Here is a 27351-nt window from a genome sequence, read left to right on the forward strand (position 1 = left end):
AACCAGGACGGAGAGTGATAAGATCTGCTCTTGTGCTCTGCGTGCTCCTGAAAAGACTCCTCTTCCTCTCCAGACCTCACTTTCTACACCTGCAAAATGGGGGTTTTAAAATGGGGCAGGGATTTTTCATACAGCATCCTGTGATCCCTCGTAGAGAGATAATAAGTCAACAAACAAGAAATACTTGAGCTATTGATAAGTGCTCAACAAGAACAAGGCTGGACAGTGGAGATCAGACCACAACAGCGTGATCAGAGAAGGACTCCCTGAAGAGGCGACCTTTGAGATGAGGGCTAAACAACAAGAAGGAGCCAGCTGAGCAGAGGTCAGGGTTGAGGGGGCCCAGCAGAGAGGACAGCAGGTGCAAAGACCTGGAGACAGGAATGGGCTTGGCCTGCTTGACCTCTGCAAGCCCACCACTCCGTGTTCACAGGCCGTGGCTCGCTAATCCCGGACGCCATGCCTGCTGGGAGATTTTGCTCTCCCAGAAGTCAGTTCTGTCCTCAATACCTGGCAGGGGTGGGGGGATGAGGGACAGCAGCACTTATTAACCCCCCACCAGATGTCTGGCATCCAGCAGGCAATTCTGAATCCATTTGGAAGCTCAGCTGGGGCACTGAAGCTATTTGGGGTCACCCGGGCTCTGCTCCAATCCCTAACCAACGAGGTAATGAAACACACTCTTGACCCATTTACTGCCAAAGCCCCTTGTGGGCCAATGATTGACTTCCCAAATCCTGACATTTTCAGTTTCCCTCATTTCCCCTGGTCACCTCCCCAGCGGACACCTGCTGTGTCTGGAGTCATTCCTTTACAAAGGACTGATATTGACATCCTGGCAAGAGCACCCAGAGAGGGAGAGGGGAAGGGAGAGACAAGAGAGGGAGGGGGAGAGAGAAACAGAGAGAGAAGAGGAAAGAGAGAGAGAGAGAATATGAATACAGGTTTGGGGTTCAGAGCCTTTAAAAGGCAACCTGTGCAGCCAGAATTTACCCACATATATTCCCACCCCCCCCATCATATAATGTCTAGAATTAATACATTGCAGAGAAAGGCTCAAAGGATGTCACCCCTGAAGTAGATGTATTTGAATGTTCAAAACAGCTTTATTCATAACAGCCCCAAGCTGGAAGCAATCCAAATGTCCATCAGCAGGAGGACGAACAAATAAACAGGGGTACACACTGTTTGCTCTCCCAGAAGTCATTTCTGTCCTCAAGACTTGGCAGGGGTGGGGGGATGAGGGACAGCAGAATGGAATATTAGTGGTCACAGAATGGAATATAACTCAGTAATAAAAAAGAAGGAAGTGCTGACACACACAACCACATGGATGAATCTCATAGGCATTAATTATACCGAGAAAAAATACGAAAGCACATCTTGTATGCTCCCATTTAAGTGAAGTCTAAGAACAGGCAAAACCAATCTATTAGCAATGGAAATCACGGCAGTGGAGGGGGGGTGAGGACTGGCGTCAAAGGGGCAAAATGGAACTTTCTGAGCTGATGGAAATGTATATCTTGGTTGTGATGTTATATGGGTACGTAAGTTTGTTAAAACTCAAACTGTACATCCACAATGGATGCATTTGATTGTGTGTAAATTATAGCTCATAAAGTTAGGTTTCAAAAAAAGTCATGTTTATTCTTCTCTCCAGCTGTGACTCTAAAATGTAGTCAGCGGGGGACGTTCTTCCACCACAACTTGGATGAATACGCCTATAGACGTGACTTTTCCCCATTACTCTTGGGAAGTAATTAAAATCCTCCAGTGACTTTACCACACAAACAGTCTCGATTCAGAAATCAGAATGGTCACTTCCAGGTGATGGGCATTTGAACCAGTAGATGAGTAGAGAAGATCTACCCTCCCCAGTGTGGGTGGGGATCATCCAATCAACTGAGAGCTTATAGAACAAAAAGGCAAAGGAAGGGCGGGTTCCTCTCTCTGCTTATATATATATATAAAACCCATATATATAAAAAATATATATATAAAAGCCCATATATTTATTTATATGTATCTATATATAATAATAATTACTATTATTTATTATATGGATCTCCTATTGGTCCTGTTTCTTTGGAGAACATTGACTAACATAGGTGGCAACTTGGTAAATGAAGAAAAACGAAGTGGGGGCATCAGGCCTCTGTGATACCAGTAGCCAAAATTCAGGCTTCTTCTGCTTGAAATCTGGCCCATCTCTCAGAATCCGTGTGTTCAGAAAAGCCACTTTACCTACCTGAGCCGTGGAAACTGACCGTCTCCAGCTGACACTCAGTTTCCTCTGCAGACTCACAGGCTCCTACGCCTAAGAAGACCGAATTAGCCAAATTTGATGTTCTGTGGTCTGAGCATTTGGATAGATTGGCTCCTCAGGTGGTCCCTGAAGTTCTGCTGGCAGAATGTGGGGATTCCAAGAGCTTCTGCAAACAGCGCGTGCTCTTCATCGTGCCACCGCTTTCCACCATCTTTGTTCTATGTACTGGGAGTACCTGGATGGGCCTGCTCTTCTGTTTCCCTCTGTGGAACACTCGGACGATGCCCTTTGGCTCCAAGAACCCAATGAGGCTAAGAAAGCTTTTTCCGTAAAGGACCAGGCGCAGATTCTCAGCTGCCTAGGGAGTCCTGGTTTGGGTTTCTAGAAACATCTCTGCCACCTATCTGCTATCTGACCTTTTCCCTCTCTGGTCCCAGTCTCCACGTCTGCAAAGCCAGGTAAATGCCAGGGGGTGGCTGGTGATGGTCTGACTGTCCACCACTGATTTCCTGAGTCAGGGAATGTCTTAGGCGCTGCCCTTGTAGGTGGAAGGGAGGGAGAGAACTGAGTGGCACGGTGGATAGCTCCTCATTCCACTTTTCCCAGAAAAACTCCCTTTTAACTAAATTTTTATATTCAGGATTTGTTTTATATATTGTGATTCAATATGCAGTTTTGCTTGGACCAAGGGCTAAAAGTAACAAATATTTACAGGTCTGTGATTAGGTATCTTACCCCTGCTATGTTGAGACCTGCCTGGTTTAGGAACTGAGAGGATGATGAGAAATCAAAACCCAGGGACTTTTTAGTCATTAGATTTGATTCTGTATTATTGTTTTTGCTTTTGATCTTTAAAGTGTGTATCCAATAACCTGACATGTTGAAATATTCATTTCAAGTCGTGTTCGTTTGTTTTATAATCATGTCTTTCTTCCCTGCCCCTAACAAGAAGTTTTTCCATCTCCTGGAGGATAATTGATTGTATTCACTCTGGGTGCCCATTTTATTTTGTTGTTTCCTCCAGAAAAATGTATCTTAAGTCAATAGGAAAATGGGATTTCCCCCCAATTTTTTATTGTGGTAAAATACATAGAACATAAATTTTACCGTCTTAACTATGCCTATTTTTAAGTGCACAGTTCAGTGGTGTTAAATACATTTGTAATGTTGAGCAACTGTCACCACTATCCAACCATCCATCTGCAGAACTCTTTTATCTTGTAAAACTGAAGCTCTGTACCCAGTAAACAATGACTCCCCCATCTTCCTCCCCCAGCCCCTGGCAACCACCATTCGACTTTCTACCTCTGAGAGGTTCACTACTCTAGATGCCTCATATAAGTGGAATTCTACAGTGTTCGTCTTTTTTTCTGACTGGCTTATTTCACTTAGCATAATATCTTCAAAGTTCATCCATATTGTAGCATATGTCAGAATTTCCTTCCTTTTTAAGGCTGAATAATATTTCATTTTATACATATATATATTTATACTACATATATAGTTATATATATTTATACTATATATATTTATACTATATATACATATATATCCATGTGCATATATATATGGATATATTATATATATATATATCACATTTTGCTTATTCATTCATCTGTTGATAGACACTTGGGTTGCTTCCACATGTTCGCTATTGTGAAAATGCTGCTATGAACATAGGTGTATAAACACTCACTGAGATCCTGCGTTCAATTCTTTGGGGTGTATACCCAGAAGTGAAAATGCTGGCTCATATGGTAATTCTATTTCATATTTTGTGAAACCACCACACTGGATTCCTCAGCAGCTGTACCATTTTATAGTCCCACCATACAGTGCACAGTATAGCACTTATTATTATTACTCTTTACAGAGTGTGCGCTGTATGTTAGGCTTCATACTACATGCTGGGTACAGATGTGGCAGCTGTTACAGGTGTTCCCTCCACATGCCCATCGGCACTCACCATTATGCACATGCCAATAGCTAGCTTCTTACTGCACCCAAGATGCTCAGATAAGTGTGTTCTCTGGATGCGTGTGGGCAGGCTGGAAATGCTGGGGACTAATGCTCCCACAAGCAGCCCTCAACCAGTGATGGCCAGGAGTTGGCAGATAAATAGCCCAGCGTCCTCGCCTCCCAGGTGAATGAATGACTGAGGCCTGATCTACACTGTCTCCCAGGGTCCCCATCAGGATTGAGCCCCCGCTGCTCACAGTGGTAACCTCATTAACACACACTATTGGCTTCCTTCTCTGCTTGACTTCCCTACTAACATTCCAGAACTTTCTGGGATCCTCTATTAAGTAAACTGCTTGTACGCTCATGCTCATCTCCGAGTCTACTTCTAAGACAATGGGGTATTTCATATAGTCCTATAAAATGGACAGAGATAGTGTCCCCATTTTATAGTTGAGAGCAAAATGAGGCTTAGATTGGTGACGCCACCCCGGGCTCTGCTGACCCTCCTGAGCCTGCATTTCCCCCCTGCAGGAAGGCCGCTGCCTGTTTGTCATCCTGCTCATGGCGGTGTACTGGTGCACGGAAGCCCTGCCGCTCTCGGTGACGGCCCTGCTGCCCATCGTCCTCTTCCCCTTCTTGGGTATCCTGCCATCCAGCAGAGTCTGCCCCCAGTACTTCCTGGACACCAACTTCCTCTTCCTCAGCGGTCTGATCATGGCCACCGCCATCGAGGAGTGGAACCTGCACCGGAGAATCGCCCTCAAGGTCCTGATGCTCGTTGGGGTCCAGCCGGCCTGGTAAGGGCAGGTGACGAGTCCAGTCCAAAGGTGGGGAGGCAGAGGGCCCACATCTCTTGGAGCCCAAATTCATTCTTCCCGGTTACTCATCATGTCCCGTCTTCCACATACTTATTCATTCCTCAGATGTTTAATGAGCCCCCTCTGTGTGCCAGACACAGTGCTAGGCTCGTGGGAGCTTCTCAAAAGTGTGTAAGAATCACCTGGGAAACTGGTTGAAATGCCAATTTCCAGACCCTGGACCCAGGGAATTGTGTCCTGTAGTTTTAGAATGGGCCATATTAGCAGTGTGACCAACTGCTTAGGGCTGAATTCCACCTTTCCTGGAAATGACTTAAGCACTCTCGGTCTATAAAATAACGATACTATAGCCTAGATCTGCACAGTAAATGCTGGCCATTGTCATCCTAGTTTGCTATTTACCAGCCAAGATGACAGGGTGGGTAGTGAATGGGTAAAAAGATGGCCTTAGAGAGACAGGAGGCAGAGTCCATTCTAGCAGGGCCTCCAACCCCTGATTAGGATTTGAATTTTTATTCTAAGGGGATTGAATGGCCTTTAAAATTGGTCATTGTTCTTTTAATCTTTGTTTTCCAATCTGGTGAATATTAAGGATTCCTTCCCAGAATGTTTTTAAATGCATAAAGCACAACACAGGGGATTTAAAACAACAATAACCACTACAATTACAGAAAAATGCAGTTATCCAAATAATTTTTTAAAAACACAAATTTGTGGTATGGCACCATATGTGCTCCTTTCTAGTAAATGATGAGATCTAAGGACTGGCCTAACAACAACTATAGTTTTGAGGCAGTTTTGACTGTTAACGATATTCCAAGATGTCTGCAACTATTATACAACAATGTGATATGAAAATATCTGTGATCTTAATTGGTAACCAAGTCCCAGACACTTCTAATACTACTGAACTTTGTGGCCTTTGTGTTTATCACTGAAGGAAATAGTTCATTTCTATTAGGTGTTAGTAAAACAAAGATGTATTTTCCCATCCTCCTCTCCATCCTGAATTATATCCATAGACTTCTGGTTATGAATCTCTGCTTTAAAGAGTTCTAAGGTGGGGAGTGACATCACCAGATTTGCATTTTTAAGACAATTCCTCTTGGCTGTTGTGCGAAGAGCAGATAGGCAACGAGAAGCTGGATGCAGCCCAGTTAGGAGACTGTTCTGGGTGTCCAGACTGTTCTGGGTGTCACCAAGTTGGTGACAACTTGGACTAGGGTGGTGGCAGTGGAGATGGACAGAATGGATAGATGGGAGAGCTCTTTTTGTGATGGGCTTGGGGGTGGGGGTGAGGGAGAAGAAGGTTCTGGATAACTTGTGGGTTATCCCCCACAAGCACGATGCTAGTCTCGAGCTGTTTCCTCCTGGGGGAACTTTCAGTCCTAGGAGAGATATTCCATCTACAGAACTGATCCCAACAGAAAGCAGTGTTTGATACCCAAGGGGACCACGTGCCATAGGAGCCCAGGTGAGAGATAGGGGCTGCCTTCTTTGTGGAGGAGCTTACATTTGACATTGAAGAATGAGTGGGGCTGCTAGCAAACATATTTTAAAGTTCCCACAATGAAATCAGTATGACACTAGTTCAGAAATAGATTTGAAAACACAGAATAAAGAACTTAGACTAAATCTGCATCAGCGAGGAAGGGAAAGATTATTCAGTAAATGGTGGGGGTTGAAATAATTACATTATTCTTTGAAAAAAAGATCTACTTAGAGCTGACTTCTTGCTATACATCTAAATACATTCCAGGTGGATTAAGAGTTGAATGTAAAGGAAAAGGGTCATGAAACTTGGATTCCTGTTGGTAGGAGGGACCAAGCAATGGAAGGAAGGTGGGAGAGCAGGGCATGCTGGGTGCTGGTGAGGAGTTCAGCGGAGCCTGAGCAGAGGTGCCTTGTAGGAATGGGAAGGGGAGTGGGAGAGGAGGATGGTAGAGTCTTGGTGCCAAACCAAGGCAACTTCATCCTACAATGGGAGCCATCCAGGATTTGGGGGCAAAGAAGAGACAACTTCAGAGGGTCTTTGGAACTATTTTACCTTGGGTACTTGTGGTGAGTTCACTTACATACATTGAGCCAGTTTCCTTAGATCTCAAGGCTGGTGACTGGATTTGGTCCCTGTTTGGTCACAGGCTCGTCTGCTCTGGGCCTTAACTTCTCATCTATAAAATGAGTGGGCTGGATTCCTGAGGGCAAACTCGGGCCAGGGGACTTCCTGGACCCAGCTCTGGGTCTGCCTCTAACCCCCTCTGTTCCCAGGCTCATCCTGGGGATGATGGTGACCACTTCCTTCCTGTCCATGTGGCTGAGCAACACTGCGTCCACCGCCATGATGCTGCCCATCGCCAGCGCCATCCTGAAAAGTCTGTTTGGCCAGAAGGAGGCTCGGAAGGACCTCAGCTGGGAGAGTGAAGAGAATGCAGGTGAGACTGTGGAAAGGGACTTGGGGCCAGGCCCATCAAGGTGGAGGAGTTGGATGGAGAAGTCCGAAGTGTGTCAGGGAAGGCGAAAAGAATGCACTTATGGAGCACCTACTAACTGCTAAGTATTTTAATAATAATAATAATAATAATAATTGAGAATTAATGAAGTCAAACCGTGGTACTTTTAAAAATTGCATTTATTGAGCATTTACTATGTACTAAGCAATGAGCTAAACATTTTATATGCGTTATCTCCTTTACCTCTCAAAACCGCCTTATGAAGTAAGTACTGTAATTAAATCTTGTTTTAAAGCATTTGAAGAGATGCCCCAAATCACTACTATCCAGAGAAAGGCAAACTGAAGCAACAAAGAGATTTACTTCAATGAGACTGGCAAAAATAAGAAAGCGAGATAATAGAAAGTGTTGGCAGGAATGGAACTCTGTACTGCTGGGGGTGGCAGGTGGGGACCAGTCAGTGTTTCTTGAGGGCATTCTGCAACATTTCCTGAGATTCAATGTGCCTATACCCTATAACGAGCAGTTGTGCTCCTGAATGAAATACGAAAGGGACTCTGGCGTAGGTCCAGAGGGGCCACGTGCGGCCGTGCTCACGGCAGCTTTCTCTGTGTGGTCAGCTGGTAGTCCCATGAGTGTGTCCCTCGTGAAGGGCAGGGCAGGGCAGGTGTGGGTGCACACCATTGAGTGCTCTCCTGCTTTTAGGAGCAAAGAATGAGAGGAGCGTATAGTGATAGATGTGGAGCTCATAAAACATAGGTGTGACTGGGCGGGGGGTGGGGGGGGAAGCCAGAATGAAATAGAGAACACAATACCGTTTTGTAACTTAAGAATACACGCAAATGAGAAAATGGCTTATAGGAATGTAAGCAGAGGAAAAGCTTCACATTAAACATGTCTGCGGGGTTGCTCTGAGAAGGATGGGAGTGAGAAATGGAGATAAAAGGCATAAATGCATACATACATACATACGGTAAGGGAAACAATAGAGGGGCCTTGGGCAAGACATAGTGAGAATGTGCCAGGAACTGAGGGATCTGATTCACTCCAACCTCTGAAACGGTGTTCTAAATAAAGCAAAAGGAGCTGCCCTGTTTTTATATGACTAAGCAAGGGCTGAGCGAGTGACTTCCCCAAGGCACACGGCAGGTAAATGGCTGAGCCCGACTTTGCTCGCAGGCAGTCTGTCTCCAGAGCCCACTCTCTTACCAGAGAAACCAACTGCATCAGTGAGAACTATTTTGGCTGCACGTAAAAGAATGCCAGTCGGCAAGTGACTTAAAGAATAAGGGTTTATTTCCCTCAAATACCAAGAAGTCAGAGAAAGGCAGTTCCAGGATCAATGCAGAGGCACAACGGTGTCAGGACTATTCACTGGTGTCTGTGATTCCCTTGGTCTTTCCCTCATGGTTGCAAAATGCTGCCATATCCTGTCTGCTTTAAAATGCCTTTCTTTTGACTTATATAAATAAATATATTTTAAAAGGAAGCCTTAAACTGATACATCTGTGGGCAGAGGTGGCTAGTTTACCCCCAGTATTCATCCTTCCTTTGTTCTTTTAGTAATAGAACCCCTACATGGGCGCATGGCTGGGCAGAGAAAAGACTCAATTTTCCAGTTTGCCTTGCAATTAGATGTGGTCATGTGACCAAGGTTAGCCAATGAGAATGTGACTATGATGGGGGGGGCCCATGGGGGGAGAGATGCTACCTAGGAAGCCACATGTTGACAGGTGGATGGCAGATCTGCCCCAGTAGCTTTGACTCATTTACCCCCACTAACACAACAGACATTATCCGTGAAACCATGGCCTTTGGTGTGCTAGTTATGTTTTTTTCAAATATGCATGAAAATAAATATACATCTATTAAAAACCTAAATATTGACCCAGGTACCATGGATGTTAATCTCATTTACTGTAGTATGGGTATTTCCCCATCATGCAATAAGGGGTCTTGCTTATTTTATTTCCACAGCAGCTTTGAAATCTAGAAAGGATTATAAGCGCCTTACAGATGAGGGTCAGAGAGGCAAAGTGAGATGTGCGGAATCAATCACATTGTTGGTAAAGTAGCAGAGCCAGAATCTAGGCAAGGTCAGAGGCCTCTACGTGGAAGGGAAGGGAAGCTCTAGAGCTGGGGTTGGCAAACATTTTCTGTAAATGACCAGATCGTTCTTTTAGGCTTTGCTGGCGCTTCTGTCACAACCAATGAACTCTGCCCTCGCAGAGACAGCATCCATAGACAATATGTAAATGAGCAGCAGTGGCGGTGTTTCAATGAAATTTTCTTTATGGGTGCTACAACTAAAATTGTATCTACAACTTTTACATCAGGAAATATTATTCTTCTACTGATTATTTTTCCAGCCATTTAAAAATGTTAGACACTGTCTTAGATGTCAGGCAGTGGGCCGGATTTAGCCCAAGTGCTATAGTTTGCAGTTTTCTGCTCCCTGGTATCAGCTTTGTTGATTTTCAAACTGTTTCCCTTGAGTCTTGGGGCTCCAAGAGAACTGTCTCATAGTCAGTCACCCTGGGGTGGCAGCGAGCTCCTTCTCCCATTTCAACTACAGCTGCCCCCACTTTATCTGCTTGATATACTGAGCTTCCAATGAACATCACAGATGTTTATTGAGCACTTGCTTTGTGCAACGACTCTTCTTAGGGCCTTACATCTGGCTGACATGGAGCTAGCATTGACCTCATTCAGAGGGATGGACATCTAGGAAGAAATAAATAAAAGGGGATAAAGTAGCCCCAAGATCACCTAGTTTCAAAACAGCTGCTCTGGTGTTTTGAATCTAGGCTGGCTGACTTCAGAGCCTGTGCTCTTAACCACTGTTATTCTGCCTCCAACGCAAGATTTTTCTCAGAGTCTAGTGGCCAAAAGAAAAAAAAAAGTTGGAAAGCCAAGTCCCTCATTATAAAAATGAAAAGACCCAGGAAGGGAAAGGGACTTGCCCGAGGTCACACCCAATGTTGGGCACAAGGTGACTTTAGAGTCTTTGCCCTTATGCTGCAGGGTGTCAGGAGGTAGGAGACCCTCGGAGGCCAGGGCAGACACCTGCTCTTTGGGATCAGAGAGCTGGCATTGGTTAATGATCAACCCTAAGACCGAAAGCGTTCCAGTGCAAAGAGAGGTGTTGCCTTTCACCCAGTTTCTGTGCTCTGTCCTGGGGTCAGGAGGTGAGGACAGCGGTGGAGAGAGTGGAGACTGTTAGTGGGCCAGGACAGGGATGGGGAGGCTCCTGGGACTTTAAGTACATGAGAGAAAGCCATAGTGACAGCGATGACGGACACTTTCATTTTCTTAAGACCCAGACACTGTGCTCTGGTTTTCATGGCAATTAGCTTGTTCAGTCTTCCTAACAGCACTAGGGAGTGAATGAGCCCCATTTTACAGATGAGAGGACTGAGGCTCAGAGACAAAACAATCTGCCCAAAGTAACATGATGAGTTAGTTATTGAGCTCTGTCCAAATCTGGGACCTGTTCTTATGAGCACCGTCCCCGAGCGAGTCAGTCTGGGGCAGGGTGGGGTTCACTGGACCAGACCCTGGGGGTCCTCAGATTTGGAGGGCAGCCTGCTGTTTCTCTTCAGATCCTTTACCCAGCTCTGCTCCTTGCACTGCCTGGGGGACCTTGGGGCCAGGTGAGTGGTGGCTTCTCCAGCCTCCTTCTACATGTACGTTCCCATCAGGTCCTCTACTACAGCCCCACAGGGGTTGTCCTCTCATCACGCCCATTTTACAGAGGAGGAGACTGATGCTCAGAGTGGTGAAGTATTTGCCCAGTGTCCCTCAGCCAGTAAGGGGCCCAGCTGGCTTTTGAAAGTAAACTCTACTATTCTTCCCCTCCTTTTCTCTGCCCAAGGGAGGCTAGCATGCCACCCATGTCTCCTTTAGGAATGCACAAGAGGCTCCAATCTATTAGGCTGGGTTAAGCATTGCCCTTCCCCCTTTGTTCTTCATTCGTGAGGCCAGGAGCGGCGGGGGGTGGGGGGGCTCTTTTGAAGGCTTTTTTCTCATCTGTAAGATGAGGACAATACCTCCTATTTCACATATAGTGTCATGAAGCTTACCCGAGACCTAAGAGCCGGGCCTTGACTTTCCCTGGGGTGCTCTTTACCTAATTAGATACAAGAACTCTTTCCTGAGGACCTTCTGTGTGCCCAACGTCAAGGTTCGACTAGGATTTGTAGTTCCAGATCAGACCTACCAAGGGCCAGGTGGGCAGTCTTTGGAGATAGAGTGAGATTCAGGGGGTTGGAATCAACATTCCTGGCACAAGTCTGACTCTGCCACTGACCCTTTGGGTCTCTTGATCCAAGCCTTACCCCACCTGTCTGGACTTCAGTTTCCCCAGGTGTTCTGAGGCTGCTAGAAGAGTATAAACGGGAAAGATGTCATCCCCCTGCCTGATAAACTCAGGAATTGGCATTACTTGAATATGACCTTATGTAAGCCCCAAGCTCCTAACCAGCCTGTGTACAGCACATCCAGTCTTACATTGGGGCTCCCCAGCTCAGATGCTGGCAGCACCCAGGGTCCATGGATGAGTAACAGGGGCCAGGTAGGGACAGAGGCCACCTAGTGAGCACACACCCTCTCTGAGGGCGTGGGCAATCGCCAGAGGCTTCAGTTTCCCCTTGTGTAACTTCAGGCAAGTCGTGTTCAACCCTGGCTGCCCAAAAGAATCACCTGCAGAACTCTTCAAAAATACTGAGGCCCCAGCCCCACTCGAGTGCCCCTAAACCAGAACCCCTAGGGTGGGGCCTGGGCCCTCCCAGGAAATTCTACTGTTTTACCCAAGACTGCAGAGGCAAGGGTACGGAGTGAACTAGACATGGGTGGGGGCTGGGGAGGGTCACTGGGTCAGAGTTCTTCTAGTTGGGACATCCCGTGGGGAGCAACTTTGTCCCTTAGCATCAGTTTCCTATTAACAGCCCCTCACTTCCTGCTTCAGTGCCTCTGGCTGTGTGCAGCGCATCACGGGAGCCCTGCGGCCCTTGTCCCCATGGCCCAGGGTGAACCAAGCTGCCTTTAGCCTTCAGACCCTGGCTGGTGGTCAGCAGGGCCAGCCTCAGACATAGTGAAAATGGCACAGTCAGCCACCAAGGAATCCTGCTCTCTCAAGGTACCAACAGGAAAGGAGCAGCCCAGGTGGAGAGGGGAGGGGACTTCTTCAAGCCCCTGGGAGAGACAGGGAAAGAACCGAGGCTGGAGTCTAGAGCCTTCTTCCCAGTCTACGTGGACAAAGGTCCCAGGAGTTTGCTTCTGTTGCCTCAGTGAGGGAGACGAGCACACACGGGGGTTTACCTGGGTCATCTCGGTAAGAGGGTGTTAGGACCTCTCACAGGACTTGGGCTGTGGTTGCGTCACGTGGAGGGGGTGTCTGAGGAAGCAGGGTTTTCTCTAGATTGGGTACTGACAGATCAGGTGCAACTCAATGCTTGGGTAAAGAAGTAGCAGCCATTCGTTTCGCAAGAGCAGGGGATGCTTGGCATTTTGTGGGTGGCAAATGGCTGTGTGCTAGATAGATTTGTGACGGGTCCTTGCTTTGGCTCCTTTTGTCAGTCTCAGAGTGACTGTTCTGAGGTCGGTGTTGTATAAGATGATTTAGGTCCAACAAGAGAACAACATGGCATATCTGGGTCACGCCACTTCCAGAAGTCAGGGGCCACTTTTTCATTCTTCCTCAAGAGTAACCCACATTAACGAAATCCTTGCTGGCGCTCAGATTCCTGAGAAGTTCTTTAAATCTGGCAAACTTCAGCCCACCAAATCTAGCCCACCACCTGTTTTTTTGTGCAGTTTGTGAATTAAGAATAGCTTATGTTTTTTAAGTGGGTGAAAGCAATCAAAAGTAGAAAAGTGTTTTGTGACATGTGAAAATTATACGAAATTCAAATTTCAGTGTCCAAAAAATAAAGGTTTAGCCACACTTACTCGTTTATGTATTGTCTATGGGTGCTTTCAAGATATCATGGCAGAGTTGAGTAGTTACTGACAAGAGACCACATGGGCTCTAAAGCCTAAAATATTTACTATCTGGCCTGTTACTAAAGAAGTTTGCCAGTCCCTGCTTTAAATGGTGTCTTAGTGCCTTCAGGCTGCTATAACAAATATGCCACAGACTGAGTGTTTATTTCACACAGTTCTGGAGGCTGGAAAGCCCAAGATCAAGGTGCCAGCAGATTCGACATCTGGTGAGAGCCCGCTTCCTGCTCCATAGCTGGTCATCTTCTCACTGTGTCCACACATGGTGGAAGGGGCAAGAAAGCTCAGTGGGGTCTCTTTTATAAAAGCGTTAATCCCGTTGTGAGGGCTCCACCCTCATGACCTAATCACCCCCCAAGGGCCCCACCTCCTAACACCATCACACTGGGACTTAGATTTCGACATAGGAATTTGGGGCAAACACAAACATTCAGTCTGTAGTAAATGGGTCAACTCCTTAATCTTCTTGACAACCCTAGGAGAATTATTACTTCCATTTTATGAATTAAATAACTGAGCTACAGAGAGGTACAGAGATTTATCTAAACCAGTGTTTCTCAACCTCAGCGTTGTTGACATGCTGGTTGAAATACTTCTTTGATGTGGGGTCTGTCCTGCGCATTGGAGGACGCTCAGCAGCAGCCCTGGCCTCTACCTAGATGCCAGCAGCACTCCCCCACCCCCCACCCGAGTTGTGACAACCAGAAGTGTCTCCAAACATTGCTCAATGTCCCTGGGAGGCAGAATTGACCCCAGCTGGGAACCACTCATCTAAGGTCACATAGTAAGTGATGGAGCTGTGATCTGAACCCAGAACCCATGTGTTCGGCTACCCGTCAAATGCCCAATGCCCAGGGATGGGTTCTTTTGCCCTTAGTGATGGTTTCAGCTGCAGGAACTTTTAATCCCTTCGATTTTTCTTGTCCCCAAAACACTATCAAAGTCTTCTAGGGAGACTGACCTATCAAGCAAAGGATACTTTTAAAATAAAGTCAGATCCTGTCCTGACTCCTTTGCTCAAACACTCCCCTGGTTCTGCTCCCATGTGGCTCAGAGGAGAAGCCAAAGTTTTGCTGTGAGCCCCTGGTATGATCCAGCCCATCCTGCCACCCCCACCCCTTGCCACTTCTCTCACCTCACCTGTTCCTCTCCCACTCCCTCAGGCTCCTCTAGCCACACTGGTCTCCCTTCTGCCTCTGGACACACCAGACACACTGTCACCTCAGGGCCTTTGCACCTGCTCTTTATTGCACTGGAGGTTTTCATGGCTCACCTCATCTTTTTCAGGTCTCTGTTTGATGTCACCTTCTCAGTCAGACTTTTCCTGACCACCCTTTATAAAAGGTGTCCCATCCCAGAATACCTGTCCCCTTCCTTGCTTTTTCTCCGTGACACTCATTTCCTCTTACATGCTGTGTATATACATATATATACTGACTTGTTTATGGTCTGTCCCCCTTAGCAGAAGGTAAGCTCCACAGAACATGGATTTTCATGTCTTGTCACTCAGTGACATTACTGATGGATTGATTGGCTAGGGTTGACGAGACTGAGTTCTGGCCCCGGACTCCAAATTGCACCAAGGTCTTGTCTAACAACTGGAACACATCCACACCTTATTCGTTCTCAGCATCTCTATGGCCACTAGCCTGGTGCAGTCACCATCATCTTACCTGGAAAATGCAATAGATTCTGAACTGGTCTCCCGGCTTCCAGTTTTGCCGTGCTACAGTCCATTTTTCCCTACCAGGCCCAGAGATGTTTGCAAAATGTCAATCACATGATATCCATCTTGGACTCTAAATCCCACAAGGGTTCTCCATCCTTGATTTGACTTCTGACTTCTGTTGACCTCTGCCTACCCCAGTCCCACCTTTCCTAGGCCTTCCCTACGCACTACTTTCCCAACACACTGGCCTTTTCATGGCTCCTCAACTCTGCCAAGTGTCTTACCCCAGGGCCTTTGCACTTGCTGTTCCTGTTACCCAGAACTCTCTTCTCATGGCTCTTCATGTGACTGGCTCCTTCTTAACCTTGAGGTCGTAGATCAAATGTCATCCACTTATGGTGTCTCTCTGTTGACCTAATCACAGTTGATCACCTACTTCCCCTCCCCACTCTGCAATTAGTTTCCTTCACATGGCCCTGTTTTATTTCCTCCATCACTTTCGTCACCACCTGAAATTTTCTTTATGTGTTTGTTGTCTGTCTCCCCTTCTAGAATATAAACTTCATGGGAACAGGGACCTTGTTGTATATTGTTCACTGTGTACCCCAAGTTCATAGTCAATAGCACATAGTAGGTGCTCAATAAATCCTTTTTGAGTGAATGAGTGAGAGATTGGGGTCATCCATCCCATTGCTGATCCGTTACCACTCATAGCTAGTTTTTCCCAAACATCCCTTTGGCAATGGCTGTTTTTAATCCCTTCGATTTTTCTTGTCCCCCAAACACTATCAGGCTTGAGTTATGGGTTGTCAAGCAGTCTTGCAGCTAACTCCCTGCACACAGGTCTGGGGTCATTTCCAAATGGGAGTGGGTGGGACAGGAAGATGGAATGTTGAGTGCCTTATTTCATTTCTTTGTTTGTTCATTCATTCATTCATTCATTCATTCGATTCAGTGAATACTGTGGGATTCTTGGCAAAGGGCAGAGCCTGAGGCAGCACTCTTGACGGACTACAAAAGAAGGGGTACACTCTGTCCCGTTCACATGACACTAAAGACATCATGCTCTTTCCTCCTAGCTGCAGTGCGGACAAATGGCCTACACACCGTGCCCACGGAGATGCAGTCTCTTGCCAGCACAGAAGAGTAAGTTCCCGGTGAAAATCTTACAGGAGCCAGTGCTTGGTCCAAGGAGATGACGAGCAAGAATTCAGTGTCACAAGCAACCCCCTCCGGTCCCTGACTGTTTCTCCAAATGACCTAATTGCCCACATTTCCACCACTCATCCCTTGGGCTTAAGCACAGACTTTCACAGACCCCTTAAAAAACACACATGTGGACAGGGCAGGGAGCACATTAAATCCCTCGAGTCCTGATGACTGAAGGGTCTCAGAGGAAGGCCCAGAAGAGCAGAGAAACACATGCCACACGCTAGGCAAGAACGAGAGGGGTGCAGATCAGCTCAAGAGGCCTTAAGGCACAAATGTCCTAGGAGACAACACTCATCTTCACACGTGTGTGAGTCAAGGAGCACCTTGACATCGATGGCACGTTGCGTCTTTGGTGTCCTTTGTACAGGACAGCGTGGTGGAGATCCTGGGGGGTGGAGCCACGCAGACCTGACTTTGAACCCTGGCTCTGCTGCTTACCTGCTGTGCCCTTTAAATAAGTCAGTTAACCTTTTCTGAGCCTCAGTTTCACCTACCGATGGGACGAGATACTGGAACCCACCTTACGGGGCTGTTTTGCGGTTGAATGAGGTAATGTCGACCAAGCAGGTTGCAAGGCCCTACGTGCGCGGATGGTAGCACTTGTTAATGGCGTCGTTATCGCAATTTAATGGTGATGCAATAGCAGGAAGTAAAGTGGCTTGCTGAAGGCATTGCTGGGCAGCGATCAGGTCTGGTTCATTCCTTGAACACATGTTTAGTGAGAGCTTTAGGATGAGCCCGGCACCGCTGTGGATACAGCAGTGAAAGACACAAAAATCCTAGCCCTGTGGAGCTTAGGTCCCAGTGACAAGGAACTAATCACACGAGTAAAATCCATAACACATCAGATGGTTGGCAAGTGCTATGTAGGGGACCAAAGCAGGAAAGAGGGCGAGGGCGGGGGCCTGGGAGTGGGAAAGGGCAGTTTTAAAATGGGTGGTTAGGGAAGGCCTCTGAGAAGGTCATGCTTGAGCAGACACCTGCAGGTGAGGCGTCATGGAGGGTCCGTGGAAAGTGTTCTCAGCAGAGGGACCAGCGGGTGCCAAGTGCCTGAGAGTCCAAAACAGACGGGAAGCCAGTGTGGGTGGAGTGGGGGGAGTGGATGGTAGGAGGGGGTGTCAGATTATCTGTGTGGTCGAGAGGGCAGTGGTGGGGGCCAGAGTGGGTGGGACTTCACAGGCCATTGACATAGTCTTGACTTTGAATGAAAGAGGGGCTGATGGAGGGATAACAGAGAAGAAACATGATCTTAAGTCTGATTGTCTTATCCCCTGGCCTGTGCTCCTTCCCAGCATCATTGGGGAGCTCTGAGTCCAGCTCTGAGATCTGGGTTCTGTATTGGCCCAGCCACTCGCTGCCATGCAGCCTGGGAATCGGTGTTAACCGTCTGCCTACGCAGAGCACGGTGCTGAGTTCGCTGGGAAAGACCTGATCCCCACTCTCTGGGACTCCATGTGCGTTGGATGCAAACTCTGTTTCCTCCCTGGGCCTCAGTTTCCCCATCTGAACAAAGAAGGGGTTGCAGGAGATGGGCTCTAGAGTCCTTTCTGTTCTCTCATTCTCACTGTGAGACTCATTCTGGTTGGGTTCCCCGATCTGAGGGAGGCCATAGTTCCTGACCAAGCTGCTCACCCCGAGAAGTCAGGCTATGACATGGGGTCTCCAGCTGCTTCTCGTCCTTGCCTTTCTTTCAGATCCCAGATCATGTCCCCGTTGCCCACTGGAGAAGGGGTCCCTCATGTAGCAATTAAGTCAGAAGGCATTTGAAGTATCTTTAAAAAAAAAATTGAGTTGTTACACAGGAATAATTCTTCATTCCATTCACTTATAAATAATATTTTACAATTGCACAAGTCTTAATTTAAAAATGCTCTTAAGCAAAAAGAAAGATATACTCCGTATCTCACAAGGATAGATTAAAACAGTTATGTGACTACCATTTTAGATTATTTATTGATATCTCTCTATATACATAAATGCATTTTTAAATAAAAATATTAATAATGCTACATATGCTATTTTGTAACCTGCTAGTTCACTTAATGATCTGTATTTAACATCTTTTCACCTCAATAAATTTGTGTCAACCTCATCTTTTAATTATATAATTAACAATGCTAATTTCATTCTTTCCCAAAACTCTTTCACTGTACAAGGAAAACAACCCAGAAATACAAATAAAGAATAAAAGAGGGGAAAAAAATCCATAATTCCACCTCCAAGAAAGACACCAAATTGACTTTGCTTATACCATTCTAGACTATTCTTAATATTTGTATGTTCATGATACGTGAATTTTCTTAATTAAAATAAAAACACTAGTGCTGTTACCTACCTTTTCGCTTCATGTAATAGACATTTTTCACCTAATACACACTCCCCTAAATTATCATTTTTAATAGCTGCATTGGTGTTCCATCCAGAAAGAGTATTATATAGCCAATCCCGTTTTAATGGAGACTTAGGTTATTTTTCAATTCAAATTATATTTAATACCATGGTAAACTCTCTTGCACCCACATCCAATGCACCTGACCAATTATTTCTTTAGGGTAAATTCTGAAGAGTAGAACACCTAAGCTGAAGGATTGCACGTTGTTAGAAGTTTTTGATGCCCGTGCCAATTACCTTCTAGAAAGACCACTTAGCTCTCCCAACCCAAACAATATGTGAGCCATGTCCCTGTGAGGTCAGGAATTCTGAGTGTGTTCTGAAGGGCTTCTCTTTGGGTTTGTTTCAAGCAAAGACTGCCCTGAGGAGGTAGAGGCTCCATGTTCCAAGAAGGAGGAAGAATATCGCAGAAACATCTGGAAGGGCTTCCTCATCTCCATCCCCTACTCAGCCAGCATCGGGGGCACTGCCACCCTCACGGGCACGCCCCCCAACCTCATCCTGCTTGGCCAGCTCAAGAGGTAAAAGCAAGTGTCCGGCGACTAGCATGGGAGTTTCTGCTCCTTCTGTCCCCCTCTCTCCTTCATTCAGCATCCAGGTAGTGTATATGCAATGCTTTCTATTAGCCAGGCTCTGGGGACCCAGCAAGGCACAAAACCCAGCAAAGTCTCTGTCCTGGGGGTTTCCCATTCTGGTGGGGAGACAAGCAGGAAAGGAAAAAGCAAATGAATGTGGTATGTCAGTGTGATGAGTTATGAAATAAAAGTAAAGCAGGATAAGGGGGTAGAAGTGACAGGAGTGGGTACTATTTCATACAGGTTGGTCAGGGATGTGTGACCGCTCTGCTAAGGTGACATTGGAGCAGAGACCTAGTAGTAAGAGGGGGTGAGCTATGTGGATACGAGGGAAGAGCTTTCCAGACAGAGGGACTAGCCTGTACAAGGTGAACAGCACAAAGACCAGTGAGCCTGGCGTGTAGAAGGCAAAGGGGATTGTGGGAGGAGATGAGGTAAGAAGAGTTCAGACGAAGTCAACTGTGGTAAGGACTCCAGCTTTTCCTTCAAGTGAGATGGGGAAAGTGCAAGCTGAGAGCAGAGAAGTGATATGATGTAGCATCTGCTTTAAAATCTAACCCCAACTGGAGGCCTTGGTCTGTGGGATGGGGAGAATGGATGGGGTGAAAGTTGCTGTCAGAGTTTTTAGGCGGCCTGGCCATCCTGACATGAGCAGACTTTGTTCCAACTTGAAAAGAAATTAGGGGGAAAATGCTAGAGCTGTATGTAAAAATATTAAACATGAAGGATTTTGAGTAAATTGCATGCAAATTATATGCAAATAACATGCAACTTTAATTGCACAGGCTTGGCCCTTCTAGTCTGGGAGGAGGGCATTTAGAAGGAATGCCAAGTAATATGGGGTTCTGATTCTCCCACTGGGAGCCTGGGGACACAGGGAAATGGCTGCCCTGAGTGTTCTCCTTGGGCTGTGCTCCCCAAATACATTTTATTAATTTATTCTGATTCTACACATTATAGCCACATTATAGAACACTCAGAAAATATAGAAAAAACAAAAAAATTGAAATACCTTTAATTCCACTGTTATATTTAACATACTGCTTATAAGTTTTTTTATGTACACACACACACACACACACACACACACACACACACACACCCAGTATGGCTGACCTTGGCCAGCTCTCACTTCCCTCTTTATTCCAGTTTCTTCCCACAGTGCGATGTGGTGAATTTCGGCTCCTGGTTCATTTTCGCCTTCCCGCTCATGCTGCTGTTCCTGTTGGTGGGATGGCTGTGGATCTCCTTCCTGTATGGGGGAATGACCCTGAGGTACCCCTCATGTTTAACTGAGCTTTGAGCCTGACTGAACTGTGTTGGACCCAACTTCCTTCTCACTGAGGAGTGGCCTTCCTAAGTCTCCGTCTCCTCCTACGTAAACTGAGGATTGTCCTTATAATTTCATGTCATTTTCTCATATGATGACTGCAGGAGACCTCACCTCCCAGGGATGTGATAATTATGGGTGGTGTGGGACCTACCTGCCAAGCCGAAACCTTCAGCTATTAATAACTCACCCATCATCAATACTAATATACTACCAAAAACACAATTTTATTTTAATAGACATTGTGAAGTCGTTCTCCATAAGAATCGTGCTAATTTGTTCTCCCATTTACCATGTATGACAGAATCTGTTTCCATGCAGCAAAGTGGATTTTTGCCAATCTGATAAGAGACAAATAATTTGCATTTATTTTACTGAGAGTAATTTTGAGCCACTTTTCCTGTTGAGGGGCAATATGAAAAGTTTTTATGTATTCATGGGGACCATAGGTATTTCCTTTCCTGTGAATTGTTAAACTGTGTGTTTATATCCTTTGTACATTTTCCAAATGGATTATTGGTTTCGGTCTTATTGATTTTTAGTACACTTTGTATATTGAAAGATTAGTGATTATTTTGCAATATGAGTTGCAAATATTTTTTCCTGATTTTTTTTAACTTATAGTGCTTTCTTATACAAAGAATTTTTAAGAAATTGATTGTGTAGATGAATTTATTAATTTTCTTTCATATGACTTCTGAATTTTCAGTTACAGTTAAAAAGACCTTCCCATTAAAAGAGTTATAAAAAAGTAACCACATATTTTCTTCTAGTATTTTTTATATTTTTTACATTTACATTTTTTATGTATTTAGAGTTTATCCTTAGGGTGCAGTGTAAGGTTTGGATCCAACTTCATTTTTCGTCCCAGTTGACCATCCAGTTGTCCCAATACCATTTATTGACACACAAAAGTTCTTCATTTTGATGAAGTCCAATTTATCTATCTTTGGTTTCTTGATCTTTTGGTGTTATATCTAAGAAATAGTTGCTCCGAGGCATGAAAACTTACCCCTATGTTTTTTTCTAAGAATTTTATAGGTTTAGCTCATACATGTAGGTCTTTGATCCAGTTGGAGTTAAATTTTGTATATGGTATGAGGTAGGGATCTACATTCATGCTTTTGTACCTGGCTATCCGGTTGTCCATTTGTTGAAAGACTGTTCTTTCCCCCATTGAATGATTTTGGTGCTCTTGTTAAAGATCAATTGACCATAGATGTATGGGTTTATTTCTGGACTCCCAATTCTATTCCATCGATCTATATGCCCAACACCATTGACTGAATAGCCCATCTTTTCCACACCCATCTGTGGTACCAACTTTATCACAGACTAAATCCCCATTTGTGTTTGGGTCTATTTCTGAACTTTCTATTTCATTTCATTTATTTGTCTGTTTGTTCATGTGTCTGTTTGACCCCCTAAAGGATTTTAAGCCTGGGAGTCACATCAGAGTCACAGTTTTGAAAGGTCATCCAGGCTGTAGATGGGAGAACAGATTTTAGAAAGGAAAGACAGAGGCAGGGAGCCTCAGCAGGCCATGGCAGTCTCCAGAACAGAGATAATAAAGCCTGGCCAGGTGTTGGTTGGCGAGGGAAGAAGTTAGTGGCTACTCCTGAACTCCCCACTTTCTGTTTCAGGGGGTGGCGGAAGAAGAAATCTGAGATCAGAGCTGATGCAGAAGAGAGGGCTGGAGCGGTGATTCGGGAGGAATTCCAGAACCTGGGACCCATCAAGTGCGTGACATGCGGGTCTTTGGGGTGGGGAGAGAGCTGGCCTGAACTCTGGGTCCCCGGCAGCTGAGTCCTAGGGGAATTTCAGGACCAATGGCCTGAAATGGGATCCTGAAGACAGAGGGTAGGGAGATGGCTTATACAGGCAGCCTGTTGCCCTGGTACTGGGGTAGATACCTTAAGGACCAGCAAGCCCTTCAAGGTACACTTTCGATGGGGTCTTGCCACCTTCCCTTCTAATGTACAGGATGGGACTGCCTTGGGTGGCTTCCCGGACCTTGTTTAATGCACGTTTCTCATGTGGTGAAAATATCTAGGAGTCAGTAGGCCTGCACACAGGCTGACTCTGCCACTAACTTCCTGTGTGGCCTTGGGCAAGGCACTAACCCTCTCTGGTCCCTGTTCCCCAATCTGTGAAATGGACACACTGGGTAGATATTTGCTCCAATGTTGAGGATTCTCTTTTTACCTCTGTGTACCCCTCTCTCCATGTCTGTTCCTCTCTGCGTCTGCCTCTATGGAGCTTGTTCTTCTCTTTGCCTACCTCTCTGTTTCTGTTTATCTGTTTCCTTTCTCTCTGCTTTTCGGATTCTCTCTCTCTCTCTCTCTCTCTCTCTCTCTCTCTCTCTCTCTCTCCTCCTTAGGACCCTGGGAAATCCCTGGTGGGAATGTATAACTACTTTGGTGAGAGGGGTGCTTGATGCTCAGAGCTTCTTGGGGGAGTGTGGAAGCCCCAGGACAGGAAACACACCATGGGACACCCCCCTCCTCACTCTGGGGGCTCCCTGGGGAGTGAGTTATTTTTTTCAGTTTCTCAGAGGCGGGGCCTGGGCCCATCATGCCGTGGGCTCCTGCCTGAGGCCTTTCCACACCGCGGTCTACCCGAGCCCACAGTCACCATGTGCCTGCATATCTGTGCCACAGGTTTGCTGAACAGGCCGTTTTCGTCCTTTTCTGCATGTTCGCCATTCTCCTCTTCTCCCGGGACCCGAAGTTCATCCCTGGCTGGGCCAACTTCTTCACTCCTGGGTGAGCCTCTGGGGCCCCATGGGATGGGGTCCAACAGGGAGGATTCTGGGGTGGGAGCTGGTAAGGCAGTGCGGCGAGGGACACCTAGGCTAGGTTTACACCTCTTAGCCTGGATAATTATTAACAGCTGCTTTTTTTACCCTCCAAAGAGTTTAGGTTTGGATGATAAGGCATTTGGATTCTCAGGTGTTAAGAGCTTTGACTTTGGAATCAGACGAAATAGGGTTCGAATGCCAGCTCTGCCATTTATTGAGAGCTTATTATGTGCTAAGCAAATAAAAACCAGTTGTTAGGCAACAAAATAACTGCAAATTATAATGAAAGAAAGAGCAAGGGGGCTATATTATAAAAGAATGGAGTGGGGGCATTGACTTTGGATAGTTCTGGGAAGAACTAAAGGTGAGGAAGAATCGAGGTAAAAAGTAGAGACCCTGGGCATGTCTATTGATAGCCCGATGTGGGACCCAACTTAGGGTATTTGAAGAACTGAAAGAAGCCCAGTGTGACTGAGCCTTGGTGGGAAGGGAGGGAGAAAAGCAAGACATGGCTAGAAGGGCAGGTGACAGCCAGATCATTGAAGGTCTTCTTGGACATGCTAAACATTTTGGTCTTTTTTTGTGAGCAATGGGAAGCTATTGGAGGGTTTTAAGTTACTTAAATTCCTTGTGCCTCAGTTTCCTAAAACAGTATTGTAATAGTGCACTTCTCATTGGATTGTTCTGAGGATACACGAGTTAATACATGTCAGGTGATTAGAATTGCACATAGCAAGAACTCAGTAAAACATTAGTTATATTTCCTAGGGAATGGGTCGTGGGGGCAAAAATATGGGGGGGAGAACAGCTAGGAGCTATAACACAGTCTAGATTGCCCACCCTCTCGGACAGGAGTCTGTAAACTAAGGCTCGTGGGCCAAATCTACCCCACGCTTTGTTTTTGAATGGTTTTTATGTTTTTAGATGGCCAGGGAAAATCAAAAGATAATATTTTGTGGCACATGAGAGTTATATGAAATTGCAATGTCACTGTCAGCAAATAAAGTTTTATTGCAACACAGCCACACCTGTTTATTTACGTATTATCATGGCCACTTTCACGTTACAGCATCAAAGTTGAGCCATGACAGAGACTCTATGGCCTGCAAGTCCAAAAATATTTACTGTGTGGCTCTTTGCAGTAAAGAAGACATTTACTGACCTTGGTCTAGGAGAAACCTTCAATGAGCAAAAGTGGCAGCTATGGAGGTGGGCAGTCAAGATATATGTCAAAGTTAGAAATGATAGGACTTACTACAGTTGGATTTGGGGGCGTGAGGAAAAGAAGTACCTCCGTTGGTGGTGGTTAGTTGGAGAAGGACATTTTTTAAGGAGATTGGGGGTGCCTTACCAGCAATTCTATTTTGATCTTGATTTAGACTTATCAACGCGAGTGTCTTTCAAATACTGCAGTAGGCAGTGGGGTGTGCAAGCATGGAGCTCAGAGGAGGTGTCCGGTGTACATATAAATCTGGGAGTCAGCCTATAAATTTGGAATTTAAATCCATAGGCATTGATGGCTCAGCTATGGAAAGAATGTAGGGACAAGTGTAGAAGACCCTGAGGGACCCCAATATTTAGGAGCTGGGACAAGAATAATCCCTTAAGAGAAATGGAGAAGAAGCAGTCAGGGAGGCAGGCAGAAAACCTGGAGCAATGGGCTAGCAAAGGCCAAGAGAGTAAAGGTTTTAAGGAAGAGTGAGTGGGAAATTGTCAGATTCTGGTGTGAGTTAGATTGTGATTGGATGGGGGAGATGTCCTCTGGGTGGGGTGAGAGCTGATGATTTCCATCAGCACCATCCAAGAGAGAGAGAATGGGAGCTACATACATCATTTACAAAATTTTTGTAGGCACAGATGAAATTAATTTTGATAATTTATTTAACCCAATACATTAGTTTAACATGTCATCCATATAAAAATTATTTCTGAGCGATTTTGCTTTTTTTTTCATACTAAATCTTCAAAATCTGGTGTGTATTTTACACTGCAGCACCTCTCGGTTTGGTCTTCCTACACTTCAGGTGTCTACTAGTTCTACATGGCTGCTGGCCACCATACTGGATAGACTGCTCCACACAGTTCAGCTCAGAGACTAAATCTCCCCTCTGCTAAAATGCATGATATAAGTTCTGCTCTCATGAGGGTTGTTACGAGGGAGAAATGACATGATTTCATGGAGCCAAGAGAAGTGGCTCTTATTACCATTCTTTTATTCTTCTCATTACTATTCTTTTCATTTTTCCAAAATGTAGGTGATTGTTATAGTACGAAAATGTAGGTACTCTGTTATTTTTTCTTCAGATTAAAAAAAAAAAGGGTGTTATAAACATTCCAGTAATACAAAGAAACTGAAAATCACCTAGAATCTCCATCTCCAGATCTGATGTACATCTTTAATGACTTAAAAAATGCCTTTCTGGGAACTGTTCATTCATCTCGACTGCATTGGTGGTTACAAGACTGTGCACATTACTCAACACTCATGTATTCATATCCTTTAAATGGGTGCATTTTATTGCATGTTCATTACACTTCAATAAAACTAACTTTAAAAATTCATGCAAACTAGCTACACAACACTAGCTACATAAACTAGCTACATAAACACAAGATTTTTTATAAGAACTATGATTACAGTGAAGATATTGTTTGTGATCTGCTTTTTTCTTTTTTGTATAATTATAAAAGTTATGAATATTCATTATAAACAATGCTGACTTGAAAAAGTAGAAGTTAGTTGCCTTTCATCTACCCTCTGTCCTACCCCCCACTCATTATCACAATTAACAATTTGGTGCACAACATTGCAGATACACACACACACACACATTAATAGACACACAGACATGTATGTGTACATATAACAAAAAATTGGAAAATACAATAATATGATCATGGACAACTTGCTATTCCATTCTTTTTAAACACTGCATAGTAGTCTATAGAATAGGAGCTTCTTCATTTATTTTATCAATTCCTTTGGTTGTATTTCTGTATCAGTATATAAAGCCTGATATTGTATTTTTGTTTTTAAAAAAACAGATGCAGGGTATTTCATTTTACATATATATATATATATATATATATATATATATATATATATATATATATAATATGTACATTATTAAACACAATTTATTTAAACAGGCCTCTACTAAAAGTCTTCTTTTTTTTTTTACTATTATCAATAATGACATCCGTGTACATAATCTGTGTACAAGATTCCACTTATTTCCTGAGGATAAATTCCTACAAGTATAATAACTGGGTCAAGGGGTGTTGAAACATGCTGCCCTTCAGAAGGTTAAACCTGTTTGTTTTCCCTCCATCCCTGTTAGTTTCCCAACATGCTCATTTGGTATTATCCCCCTTTTCAAGTTTGCCTGTCTGTTCCAAGACAAGTAGTACTCTATTAATGTTTTTGATGTGTATTTTTCTAATATAGTGATATTGACCATCTTTTCCAGTTTTTTGGCCATTTGAGCACTCTTCTTCCGAAATGTGTGGGCTGAAAAAGCTTTTGTTAGCAGCTGGCTCTGTGCTTCATTGAACATGGAGCCAGAAATATCTCGGTTTAATGCCCATCTCCTCCATCACCATGGTCTGACCTTGAGCAAGTTGCTTCTGCTCTCTGAGTCTCACATTCCTCATCTAAAATGGAAGATGCCTGCCCCCGAGGGCTGTTTCTGAGACTTCTGTGAGCTTCATGTCTGCACAGGACACACTGTGGATCTTTGAAAGACAGTAGTTAGGTTTTGAGCGGCTCTGAATGCGGTTTGATCTGGGCTTTACTGCTGTGAATGGGCTGCATCTCCATGGAGTAAGCTGCCCATCCCAGGAGGAATGCAAGCAAAAGCTGAACAAATACAGGCTCT

General features: G+C 45.0%; 1 protein-coding gene across 2 annotated transcripts in view; it reads left to right on the forward strand.

Moving 5' to 3' along the window:
* SLC13A3 (solute carrier family 13 member 3) overlaps positions 1-27351 on the forward strand; it is a 63847-nt gene that overhangs the window by 19320 nt on the left and 17176 nt on the right. For both annotated transcript variants that reach the window (XR_013992306.1, XM_081034258.1), the window contains exons 2-8: positions 4760-5025; positions 7315-7478; positions 16245-16311; positions 19119-19289; positions 20493-20618; positions 22317-22412; positions 23334-23438. Coding sequence is in view for 1 of the 2 variants with exons in the window: in XM_081034258.1 (XP_080890384.1) it covers positions 4760-5025; positions 7315-7478; positions 16245-16311; positions 19119-19289; positions 20493-20618; positions 22317-22412; positions 23334-23438 (995 nt within the window). In the remaining variant the exon portion in view is untranslated. The remainder of the gene's footprint in view (positions 1-4759; positions 5026-7314; positions 7479-16244; positions 16312-19118; positions 19290-20492; positions 20619-22316; positions 22413-23333; positions 23439-27351) is intronic.

Source organism: Rhinolophus hipposideros (genome assembly GCF_964194185.1).
Source record: "Rhinolophus hipposideros genome assembly, chromosome: 22".
NCBI lineage: Eukaryota > Metazoa > Chordata > Mammalia > Chiroptera > Rhinolophidae > Rhinolophus > Rhinolophus hipposideros.